Here is a 12801-nt window from a genome sequence, read left to right as displayed (position 1 = left end):
TGGTTCAGTGCAGGAAACAACCCGCTGCCACGTCGCGTTCATCGTTTCATCCTGAAGGAAACGTTGCTCTTTGAATAATGGAGCTTTTCCAAAGGCAGCGGTTCCTCAGGTTTGGGTCGATGTTGACGAGCTTCGACTGAGGCTCTGAAAACTACTACTATCACGATCATGGACGCATGGTCTGAATGCAGAGGCAGTTCAGTGGTGGATGCAGCATTAAGGTCTTTATCACTGAGCAGCGGTGAGCGGATGCTGAGACCTTCTCTAGCTGAACCCACTGAGGTGCAGCTGAGCGGCTGACAGTCTCCTCCCGACTGTGTGAAACAGCAGCTGATGTCTGAAGTGAGAGAAACAATAACAGGAGTTGATGTAAGAAGCAGAGGTTTTCTTGTGACGTGGACCGTCGCGCATCCACAGCCTCTGGTTCGAGCACCGTTAGAGTTGAAGCGCTCTGTTGTTGTGGTGATGAGAAGGTGTCAGAAGGTCATTTAGTGTGTGTTATAAGGAGGACAAGGTGCTGCTGCTCATGTTTGTGTGATGTGATATCACCCAGGCGTCTGTGTGCGTTTACACTGGAGCTGCTGTGTAACTCGATCAGGGCTCATGAGAAAAGTGATGTTTTTTCCCTGGTTTGTTGTGTTACAGGTTTCATAGTGTGTGGGTGGAGAACCGTGGGCTGCTCATTTCCTTTAATAACCACACGCCTACTGTCCACTTCATGCTCCAGTCGCAGTCTGCAGATGCTGCAGATGCTGCATGCGTGTGTTCTGCATTTGTTGCCTAATGACTTTGTTCAGTGTAGGATTTGCTGAGTGTGACAGGACGTCCCGGCTCTGCAGCGTTAATGCTTGATCTGTTGTTTGGAGCTTTTCAGATAAGACGCACAAATCCAGTAACTTCCAGCTTCAGACTCAAACCGTTCATTATTATCGTTACTCACACGCGTCACATCATCAGTTACTGTCTTCACGCACACGTTTTATATTCAGGATGTCTTACAGCCTAATTATTAACATCTGTATGATTTTCCTGCTCATCTGTGTCTTTGATGTTTCATCTTGACACAACTGAAGAAAGTGTCTCTAGCTGAAGGTTTCCATGAGTTTATGTTGTACAGTAAATTGATCGTATTGATCATATTCCGGTCACACGGGGACAGGATCCGTCCAGCAGCAAACGTTGCATTAACTCAGGATTTCATTCCACATCTACCGACTTCATCAGAACCTCGGACCCAGCTGTCAGGTTCACCGTCTCCCTGCTGGGTCGCTCTTCTGTCGGTTCTGTTCTTGAAGCATGTCCTCCTGCGCTCATTAAACATGTTTAACCCATTTGTGAGATGTTAGCGGCGTGGTGGCTGCATCGCTAATGGCCTCCTCCTTCTAGAGTTTCATCGTGTGCTCCTCAAACGTTTGCTCCTCCATCGCGTTCTCCTCCATCGCTTTCTCCTCCATCGCATGCTCCTCCATTGCGTGCTTCTCCATCGTGTACTCCTCCTTCTAGAGCTCCTCCATCATTTGCTCCTCCATCGCGTGCTCCTACATCGTTTGCTCCTCCTTCTAGAGCTTCATCGTATGCTCCTCAATCATTTGCAACTCAATCGTTTGCTCCTCCATCGCGTGCTCCTCCTTCTAGAGCTCCTCCATCGCGTGCTCCTCCATCTAGAGCTCATCGCGTGCTCCTCCTCCGCATGCTCCTCCTCCTAGAGCTCCTCCATTGTGTGCTCCTCCACCGTGTGCTCCTCCATCGTTTGCTTCTTCATCGTGTGCTCCTCCATCGTTTGCTCCTCCTTCTAGAGCTCATTGCGTGCTCCTCCTTCTAGAGCTCCTCCATCGTGTGCTCCTCCATCGCGTGCTCCTACATCGTTTGCTCCTCCTTCTAGAGCTTCATCGTATGCTCCTTAATCGTTGGCTCCTCCATCGTGTGCTCCTCCATCGTTTGCTTTTTCATCGCATGCTCCTCCATCATCTGCTTCTCCTTCTAGAGCTCATCGCGTGCTCCTCCTCCGTGTGCTCCTCCTTCTAGAGCTCCTTCATTGTTTGCTCCTCAATCATTTGCTCCTACATCGTTTGCTCCTCCATCGCGTTCTCCTCCATCGCTTTCTCCTCCATCGTTTGCTCCTCCATCACGTGATCCTCCATCGTGTGCTCCTCCATCGCGTGCTCCTACATCGTTTGCTCCTCCTTGTAGAGCTTCATTGTGTGCTCCTCCATCGCGTGCTCCTCCTTCTAGAGCTCCTCCATTGCGTGCTCCTCCATCGTTTGCTTTTTCATTGCATGCTCCTCCATCGTTTGCTCCTCCTTCTAGAGCTCATCGCGTGCTCCTCCTCCGCGTGCTCCTCCTTCTAGAGCTCCTCCATCCTTTGCTCCTCCTTCTAGAGCTCATCGCGTGCTCCTCCATCGCGTGCTCCTCTATCGTTTGCTTCTCCATCGTTTGTTCCTCCATCGTGTGCTCCTCCATCGTGTGCTCCTCCATCGCGTGTTCCTCCATTGCGTGCTCCTCCATCGTGTGCTCCTCCATCCTTTGCTCCTCCTTCGCGTGCTCCTCTATCGTGTGCTCCTCCATCCTTTGTTCCTCCTTCGCGTGCTCCTTCATCGTTTGCTCCTCCATCGTTTGCTTCTCCATCGTTTGTTCCTCCATCGTTTGCTCCTCCATCGCGTGTTCCTCCATTGCGTGCTCCTCCATCGTGTGCTCCTCCATCCTTTGCTCCTCCTTCGCGTGCTTCTCCATCCTTTGTTCCTCCTTCGCGTGCTCCTTCATCGTTTGCTCCTCCATCGTTTGCTTCTCCATCGTGTGTTCCTCCATCGTGTGCTCCTCCATCCTTTGCTCCTCCTTCTAGAGCTCATCGCGTGCTCCTCCCGTCACAGCGTCGGTGCCTCGTAGAGGGTGGGATTCTCTGATGGCAGCGGCAGCAAATGAAGCGCGTCATAGAAGCAATAACAGAACATTGGCGCTGATCCGAATCCCAGCGGAGCGGCCGCTGCGTCTCCTCAGGGATCCGTGAACGTTGAAGACACTTTAGAGCAAACGCTGAACGCCTTTATTCCCTCTGTGGCTCCGACTGTGTGTTTACTTATGTAAGGATTTAATGTAAAAAGCGCGTCCTGCTGGTTTCATTCACACTGGAGGACGAAGACCTGAGATGATCACATGATGACCCCCTGCTGAGATGCTCCTCCTGCTCCTCCTGCTGCTGACTGCTCCCCTTCTGTCTGTCTGTCCGTCAGAGACCAGCTTCCTCCTGGGAAACGCTCAGATCGTGGAGTGGCCTGTAGTTTACAGCAATGACGGCTTCTGCAAACTGTCCGGCTTCCACCGGGCTGAGGTCATGCAGAAGAGCAGCACCTGCAGGTGAGTGCTTCCTCTCTGACAGCTGTTCTGGAGTCAGCTCCTGCAGAACAGAAGCCGTTTAATCGTGTGCTTCCGTTAAAACCTATATTTATATACAGTCCCAGCACTTTGGTTAAAGCCGCTTCAAAGAAGCACTGAGTCATTGTTTACAGATTCTCCAAGGATTCTGCTAAAATCACTTTATTCAGTTTGATGCATTATTCAAGGACGGCGACGGAGGGAGAGGATTAAACCAGCGTCTGTCCTTCTGCACCGATCATTAAAAACGGTTTGATGCCCTGAGAGCTGTTTACACGACACTAACATACCGATATCAGGCATCAGAAGGCTGCAGCTCAGCGGCGTTGCCTCTCGCTGAGGCAGAAGTAGTGGAGGAGAGGAACACTCAGTGAGACTCAGAGGAGTCCAGTTTAGCTGAAGCACGAGGCAGCGCTTCCTCCTCAGTCTCCTGTGGCTGTGGCTGAAGGGCGCTAACAGGACGCATGCTAGCATCAGGTCAGGAACCGCTCCCTCAGCCTCAGGCGTCCATCACCCTCTCACACGCTGTGACTGGTCCCTTCTGACCCAACGCCAACCTTCAGACCCGTCCAGTAGATTCTGCAGGTGCCTGTGACGCTCACCTGATGTAGAAGCTCTGACTCTGGTGCCCATGATGATGGATGCGTAGAGAATCCTGCAGAGTAAATGCTTCTGCCTAATGAGACGGAACCTTTACTGTGTTTCTTACATATGAAGCCAACTGGCCGCTGCTCTGTTCATTCATTAGTCTGTGAAGATGCTGCAGCCGTTGGGAGTGAGAGTAATCACTTAGCCTGATTTCATTAGCTCAGTCCTTTTACACAATAATCACCAGCACGCCAGGAGAAGCAGGCAGAACCGCTGCTGATGCGCTGGTGACAGTGATTTACCACAGGCTCAGAGGCTCAACGATCGCTCACACTGGTGCTTCTCTTTGTAGTTTCATGTACGGAGAGTTGACGGACAAGAAGACCATCGACAAAGTCCGGCAGACGTTCGACAACTACGAGTCCAACTGCTTTGAAATCCTGCTGTACAGAAAGAACAGTGAGTTCCTCCCTTGACTTTGTCTCAGTGTCCCCTGATTTTTGTCCTGAAAACTGAGAGAATAATGCATGACTTCCTGCCCTCGTGTCTGTGGCTGCTCTAACCCTCATTCTCAGCTCACAATGATGGGCGTATTTTCTCTGGGTTAATTATTTAATGGATCTTAGAAATGTAACACATCCCACATCCTAAAACGACTGGTTTTGGCTCTGCTCACTCTAAAACTCCAGTTTATCATCTTTAAAAGGCGAAACACACGCATCACAACAAGCGCAGGCAGGAAATAATAGAGACGGCAGTAAATACTGGAATCGTGAGGGAGAAGCACAATGGGCGAAGTGGGCAGACAGAAATAGTCCCCAATGAAAGTGTCTCACTGAGTGATCGCTTACGAGAGAAGAATGCAGCCGCAAGAAGCAGGAAGGGAAAACGAAGAGATCAATTTTAAAGGGGCTTGAATTTGCTGACAAATCAGGTGAGTGGGAGATACAGTACGGAAGAGGGGAGGAATAAAGGAGATGGATGACGTCTACGAGCCGCTCGCGTCCAGACTGATGGAGGACGACGTGACGAACTTCAGCTCCTCACAAAGCGTGAGCTGCTTTAAGGTCCGAGAAAGAGAGAGAGAGAGAGAGAGAGACAGAGAGAGAGAGAGAGACAGAGAGAGAGAGAGACAGAGAGAGACAGACAGAGAGAGAGAGAGAGAGAGACACACACACACACACACACACACACACACACACACACACACACACACACACACACACACACACACACACACACACAGACGCAGCAGTGTGAAGTAATGACCATCATGAAAAAGATGATTGACTCCAGGTGATGCTGCTGCTAAATGTGCTAAAGTTTCTTTTTAAAAGAGGAGGAAAAACATAACTGAGCCCAAAATAATCAAAAAATGTTTGTCGGATAATGGAGCTTCTCTGACAAAGAGTTCAAACAAAGGTGGGCAGGAAACTAGAATCTGGCAACCGGCGAGGACCGCGGAGCCTCCAGGACGTGGGCGCGCGCGTTCTCGTGATCACAACCTCACACTTCACTGAAGCCACAAAAATACACGCAGAGCTCCGAGTTCCACGTGTCAAAGTGATGGGACCGGTTCTGGTTCTGGCGCCGGGCGTTTATTGATCCAGTGCAGAGCTGCAGAAGCACCATGTGTTGCCAGATTGAGACACTTCCACGCTGGAAGGTTCATAGCGAATCACTGCTAGCGACAGAGGAGCAGATCTGAAGCGTTAGCGTCGGTTTGACCACAGCTCACTTTGTTCATCCGCTAATTGCACCGTTTAGATTCTGGGAGAACATTCGTTTGCTTTAGATTCTGGAGGCATTTGATGGCTCATTTTAACATGGAGAGACAAAGGTCTAGTTTTCACAATAAGACGTGTTCCTCTCTTGTTGGTGCCTTTTCTGATGAATGTGTGCGTCTGATCTGAAGCAGTGGGTCACTGGGTCCAACAATCACGGCTCCGCTCCGTCTCGTCAGTGTTTACGTCACGTCTGAGCACCGTTTGTCTTTTCAGGGAGTCCAGTGTGGTTCTACATGCAGGTTGCTCCCATCAGGAACGAGAACGACAAGGTGGTTCTGTTTCTCTGCACCTTTAAGGACATCACGCTTTTCAAGCAGCCCATTGAGGATGAAACCACCAAAGGTGAGCGTTTCCACTGCTGCTCCTCTGTTCAAGCAGTGATGTAACAGCATTCTGTTTATAGACACTTTCAAAATGAATATGAAATGAATAATGATGCATTTGAAGCGTGTCTCGCCACCCACCAGGAAGCAGGTGTTGGTGTTTTAGTACATGTCTTAATGAGACTATTTGATTCCTCCATTTCCTCCTTGTGCATCTTTTGTAACTGGTGCTGGTCCTTCCTCCTCCCCTCTGTCCTCTTCTTCATCCTCCTCCTCCTCCTCCTTCTCTTTTTCCTCCTCCTCCTCCTCCTGTCCACTGTCCTCTTTTTTGTTCTCCTCCTCCCCTCTGTCCTCTGTCCTCTTCTTCATCCTCCTCCTCCTCCTCCTTCTCTTCTTCCTCCTCCTCCTCCTCCTCCCCTCTGTCCTCTGTCCTCTTCTTCATCCTCCTCCTCCTCCTCCTTCTCTTTTTCCTCCTCCTCCTCCTCCTGTCCACTGTCCTCTTTTTTGTTCTCCTCCTCCCCTCTGTCCTCTGTCCTCTTCTTCATCCTCCTCCTCCTCCTCCTCCTTCTCTTCTTCCTCCTCCTCCTCCTCCTCCCCTCTGTCCTCTGTCCTCTTCTTCATCCTCCTCCTCCTCCTCCTTCTCTTCTTCTTCCTCCTCCTCCTCCTCCTCCTCCTCCTCCTCCTCCTCCTCCTCCCTCTGTCCTCTGTCCTCTTCCTCATTTTTCCTCCTTTTTTTATCCCAAACTTGAGCCGGATGAGAGAGAACAAGTCAAATCTTGTTTCCCTGTGATGTGGGAGCGTCTCTATCTGTCACACTGGGTTTGAGGTGGTTGTGATGCTGTCTGGAACCACAGGAACCGTCAGCTGTGGACTGATGCACAGTGTCAGCTTCCTGCCCTGAGACCGCTTCCTGGCAAACTGAACGGCCCCACTGCTCCATTAATGTACACAACACACATGCACAGTGATGGACGTCCTCTCCACAGACCTGCTCACAGGTTGTCAGTCTGATTACTCCATTTGTGACTGGATCGAAGGATCAGTAACAGCACATTTCGTGGGACACCAGCTCCTCTGCTCATATTCGATCAGCTTTGCTGGTTCCAGCAGGCGATGGCGTCGTCTTTGGCCGTGGAAAACGATTGAATCTGAACATAGCAGCGACTACATCTGCATCATCTGAACTCATTACTGAACCAACATCTGCAAATTCAGCAGATTTGACTGTAATGGTTTAACGACCGCAGACCTTAAACGCGCTGCAGCCGCCGGCGCCGGGTCCAGGACGCATCAGTCTGCGTCGTTAGCGAGCCTGACCCGCTGGTCATCGGAGGAGCGGTACCGGTCGCTGCTGCAGCTCCTGGCATCGACTCCACCACACGTCAGCATCAGCGGAGTGTGCGTACGAGCGCACACAGCCCTGTTTAAGCTCCGGAACCCAGCGTGTTCGCGATGAACGTGTGGCTCACGCTGGCTTCTCATCCGTGTTCAGTGGGAGTGAAGATGCTCAGATACAGAGCGACGGCCCTCACCGTCGCTCCAGTCCAGCTCTGTGCAGAAGCGCTGATCAACATCTCGTCTCGGAACTCGCTCCGTTCGGCTGCGTGTGATATTTTTAGTCCAGGCCTTTTGCTTTTTTAAATTTCCACTTCCATTGTGCTCGTGTCTGTTAAATCATGCAGCGTTGCCGTGTTGAGCTCGGCCTGGAAGCTGCCAGCACACGTTCACGGCGGTGTCACCGTGAAATGGGAGTGTTTGTGTCTCAAGAAGAACACGGTTGCCTCCAGTGCAGAGAGTTTGTGGTGGAGGTGTTTAATACTGCCATTATTAGCGCGTGCTGAACTGTAGAAAAGCTGCTACAGCAAACTGCCTCCACCCAGTTAAACTCTGAACGTCCAGAGCTTAATGGCTGCATCTGCCTCATTTGACCAGAATCAACAGGTTCAAATCCATTTCAAAGGCTCCTGTTTATGGGTAATGGCTTCTTCAAAGGCTCGGGTCGATGCGCGAGGCCTCCGCCGTGCTGCTGTTTGCCCTTTCAGACATGCTTTTATTTTTAGAGCAGCGCATACAGTGGAGGCGCCCTCTCCATTCACACAGCAGCAGTTGTGTGTTTACTGTTACTGTCGATTACGCTGATGATTTTTGGTCATTGTGCTTAACTGAGGTCCAGAGATCGTCTCACTTTAACATCTCTGTTAACAGTGTTTAACAGAGCATCAGGTCTCAGTGAATATGAGTCAGGTTCTAGACACAGATGAACGTCAGCGTATCCACGTACTGTAGAGGTCCGAGCGAGGCCAGAACCCAGCAGCTGGTGGTGGGTTCAGGGAGGACGTGGGTCATGAAGGCAGCACTCAGTTCATCGTGTTTGCTGTAAACATGGAGGAACTTCTGGGAAACACTGTTCCATTCATCTGTGGGAAAACGCTGTGGGAATAATCGGACTCCTCTGAGACTGAACTGTGTTTGTGAGATGCATGCGGCTCATTATTGTTTGATTCCTGCAGGATGGACCAAGTTTGCTCGCCTGACGCGGGCGCTGACCAACAACCGCAACACGTTGCAGCAGCTGGCGCCGATCGGCAAACATGAAGTCAGCCACAAGCAGTCGCGTCTGGCAGAGGTGAGGTCACGCAGCGGCGCTGCCCAACGCAGATATCTGGTTGTGTCGTTCCTCACTCACACAAACGCCTCAGAACGTAGAGAGACTCATTCGAGGCTCTGGAGCTGCTGCATGAGCGACGGACGGGACGCGGAGCGGAGGCTTCAACTCCAAGGTTCCTCATAATCACGGGAGGAATGTTCAGAAATCTGAATAAAACTAAAATCTCAATTATAAGTAACAAACTCAAAGAAAACAGGACAAAACATAATTTGAAGGAGTGAAATCAGCTTCCGGTTCATGGAGTAAGAATCTGATCTGTCACCTGAGTTCATCAACTGTTAACACAGCCTCACAGACGCTTTAATAGAGGGAGCAGCCACACACACACACACACACACACACACACACACACACACACACACACACGGTGCTTTTTCCTCTCCCATCGACTGTGGGCCTCGTAAATATTTGATGCTGGGTGGAGGAACAGCAGCGGGGCTCCGTGTGCACTCTGAATGGTTGTGACTGCTGCTCAAAATTTAGAAAATGGATTTTGGGTGGGGAGGAGACGCCTCGTGTCTTACTTCGCTGGAGCTCTCGCTCCTGGTTTATTCATGGAGGTTTGTATGACCGTATCGCCTTTAATCAGGACTTGTTTGAGTTTCATTCCTCCTCAGCACCTGAGGCGAGGACCCGTGTGGGTTTTAGCAGGAAGAGTCACTTCCCCGGTGGTTTAAAGGTGACGAGGGCAGAAAAAGTCTGTGGTGGAGAGCAGGTGAAAGAGGGAGAGAGAGATACATTATATAAGGATAAGACAAGGACAGGATGCGCTAAAAACTATAAACGTGAGTTTGGGGAAAGTGGCCACGACAGTCGCTGTCATGTTGAGTCTGTGTAACCAGTATGTGAGCATGCGTTAGCTCCTGCCACGTCATCATTAAACCAGAAGGTAATGAGAGGTAATATGAGAAATAAGATGATGCTAGAACTGCAGACATGAGGGAGGAGGGGGTTGTAAAGGACGCCATTCAATGGTCATTATCAGTGGTTCAGCCCATACGTATGAGCCGGTAGGTGCCCATCTACCTGCTGGCAGCGGTGAATAGGTGCAGTAGGTCGTCGTCATTGATCCGTAAGGTTGATCACGACTTGGATGATTTAACCAGCAGTCAGTGGGGGCGCTGTTGAGCGGTTGTTGTTCCGACGGGAGGATCAAAGTTTTTAATTTTATTAGCGAGCATAACTTAGCAAGTAGCTAGCGGTATTGTGTTAGCTAACTGTAACCTGAACCCCCCACCCGTTATCCAGCCCTAACCCTAACCACAATAACCTCTAAAGCTGCTTAGCATAGCAACTTAGCTAGCTGTTAGCTGTTAGCGAGTAGGCAGAGCAGGCACCTACTGGCCCGTACGAATGCGCTGATAAGTTCTGATCAGCCCATTCATTATGGCTGATAACATCCGAAGCGGGTGCAGACATGTGAAGCTGTTCCCATTTTACTGCTGAGCTCATGAAAACGAGACGTGTAGCTGTTCTTAGCGCTGGACTCAGGAAGAGGAGACTTGTAGCTGTTCGTAGCTCTTCGCTCAGCCCTGTGGAACGCCCTGAACGCCCTGAACGCTCCGTGGACGTTGCAGCTCATCCATCTGCTGCGCAGCGTGAAAGCCACAGCTAGCGTCGAGTGGCACATTAGCTGTTTCTCCCCACAGCGCCGCCGGGCTGCTAATTGGCAGACTGGGCTCCGGGAGACGTGGCGGCTCTTGACCAGCGGCTGTTTGATTGGCAGCTCTGATGATGAGGATTAGATGAGCTGCAGCTCCGTGTTGGTGCTCAGCTCCTCCAGCTTCTTACTTAAGTGTGAGGAAGCGAGCGTTGGCTTCTGTAGAGGAGGAAGTTTTAGTGCTGAGGTAATAGTGACACTAATACTCCACTGGTTCACTTGTGCTTCGTTAAAGCATTGGAGCAGCTAAAACTGCTGCTCGCAGACCAGCAGCTTGTGTTTATGAATGCTATCCTGACGAATAATCGTGGATTTGCAGCTGCAGACGTGTTGAAGCGTGGCGTCTGTAACAGCTGGAAACTAACAGAGCTGTGGTTTGGTTTGAACAGGCTTTTAGGCTGATGTGTGATCTGAGCGAGGGAACCCAGCGGATCTCTGCTGGATCTAATGTGCTCTTTGTTCTGAGGAGGCCGAGCTCAGTGGGGACGATCACCGCTCCACAAAGTGGAATGTCTGCTTTTAATCCCATTTTCTTTGTCTCATCATCTTTGGCTTCTGTTTCACGTTGAGCCAAATTTATTCATATTGTGGCTTTGTGACCGAGATCTGAGGATGAATACAGATGAAAACTGGAAATGCAGCAGACCCAGTGCCCACACACTCAGAGCAGTAGGTGATAATTAGAAGCAGCCTCACACTACGTCGCGTCTTGTTTACCTTTACCTTCTGAATCTCTTTAGTCCTTCTCACAGTTTGTGCTTTTCTGGAGCTGTGCTGCTTTTTAGAAATACAGAAGTGAAGAAATCCTCATTTTTGTGCCACAAATAAATTTGGAAATGTAAGAGCCCATGAAGCTCAGAGTCTGATCACATGAATAAATCAGGTTGAGGCCAAAAGTAGGAAGCAGTATCAAACGTGGGCCTAGTTAAGGCTCAGCTTCATTTGGGAGTGAATGAGTGAAATCAGATGTAATAGATGGTTTTGATTTAGTTTAGCTTTGTCTTCATCAGACGGACTCATCTCATCTTGTGTCTCCAGGTTTTGCAGCTGAACTCTGACATCCTCCCTCAGTACAAGCAGGAGGCGCCCAAGACGCCTCCTCACATCATCCTTCACTACTGCACCTTCAAGACCACGTGGGACTGGGTCATCCTCATCCTGACGTTCTACACGGCCATCATGGTTCCCTACAACGTCTCCTTCAAGACCAAGCAGAACAACATCGTGTGGCTGGTGCTGGACAGCGTGGTGGACGTCATTTTCCTGGTGGACATCGTCCTCAACTTCCACACCACCTTCGTGGGTCCGGGCGGAGAGGTGATCTCTGACCCCAAACTCATCCGCATGAACTACCTGAAGACCTGGTTTGTGATCGACCTGCTGTCCTGCCTGCCCTACGACATCATCAACGCCTTCGAGAACGTGGACGAGGTACAGTTGTACTGTATGTCGTGTGTCATAGTGTGTGATTCTCTGCACAGACGCCTTTTATTTGAAGCGCTGACATTTAGCGCCGGGAAACTCGAGGCTCGTGGGAAACGGTGTTCTTTAAAGGTCGCTGTAGAACTGTGTGGTGGGTGAAAGTAGCGGGAGGTGGGCTTGTTGTCAGACGTGGATCATGTGACGTGGTGGTGGGTTTCATGCTGCTCTCCGTGTGATGGAATCCGTGGCTCCGGGTCTCTGCGTGACCTCCTTTACACCTGCTTTTATCATCTGCTCCGTATCTTGATGCTGTGTCGCGATAAGGCGAAGGCATTTATTGCAGCAGACTCCAATCTCCTCATCTGGAGGTGGTCCGGTTCTCATTACGGCCCCGGAGCAGCGTGACCCCAAGGACAGATTCAAGATCTGGCCCAGATACAGGTGATTGGTCCTGTGTGATCGCACGGGCGTCTGATGTCCTCGTTCAGACCAGACGTAACCTGTGTTTCTTGGCTTTTAGATCAGTTGGAGCATTTTAAATGAGATATTTTGAATCGTTAGTTGTTGTTGGTCAGAGTGAAGTGAAACCCTCTTTGAACTGTTGAATGAATGTGTCTGTGGGACGTTCAGTCCTGAAGCTGCTGGTCTGATGAGACCAGAGCTGCTCTGAGCCTTTTTCACAGCCACTTACATCAGATGTTGAGGAGTTGCATCAATATGGCCTCAAGTCTATTAGAGGTGATTTTCCACTTGATTTCCTGTGAATGAATTAAACCTGAGTGGATTGAAGTCCCGTCTGCTGAGCGCGTCTTGTTCTTCATTTTCTGGCTGGTTGTGTATTTGTACCTGTGGTGTTGTGTTGTACGTGTCTCTGTGTTTGAGCTGCCAGATGCTGACTTTTGAACCTCTACTGATGTTTCCTGCCAGGGACTGGTTCCTCTCCTCCCACAGTTTGTGGAGCAGCCAGAGGACCAGCAGCGGCCG

At 50.3% G+C, this 12801-nt stretch overlaps 1 protein-coding gene across 2 annotated transcripts in view; it reads left to right on the top strand.

The window, feature by feature from the left end:
* The window catches only part of kcnh5b (potassium voltage-gated channel, subfamily H (eag-related), member 5b), a 53762-nt gene that overhangs the window by 2967 nt on the left and 37994 nt on the right, over window positions 1-12801 (top strand). For both annotated transcript variants that reach the window (XM_029139212.3, XM_055505732.1), the window contains exons 2-6: window positions 3228-3351; window positions 4310-4416; window positions 5958-6086; window positions 8578-8693; window positions 11434-11826. In XM_029139212.3, coding sequence (XP_028995045.1) covers window positions 3228-3351; window positions 4310-4416; window positions 5958-6086; window positions 8578-8693; window positions 11434-11826 — 869 coding nt within the window. The remainder of the gene's footprint in view (window positions 1-3227; window positions 3352-4309; window positions 4417-5957; window positions 6087-8577; window positions 8694-11433; window positions 11827-12801) is intronic.

The sequence above is a fragment of the Betta splendens genome, chromosome 22 (assembly GCF_900634795.4).
Source record: "Betta splendens chromosome 22, fBetSpl5.4, whole genome shotgun sequence".
Lineage (NCBI taxonomy): Eukaryota > Metazoa > Chordata > Actinopteri > Anabantiformes > Osphronemidae > Betta > Betta splendens.
The sequence above is the reverse complement of the archived record's forward strand: the minus strand, read 5'-3'. Positions and strand labels throughout refer to the sequence as shown.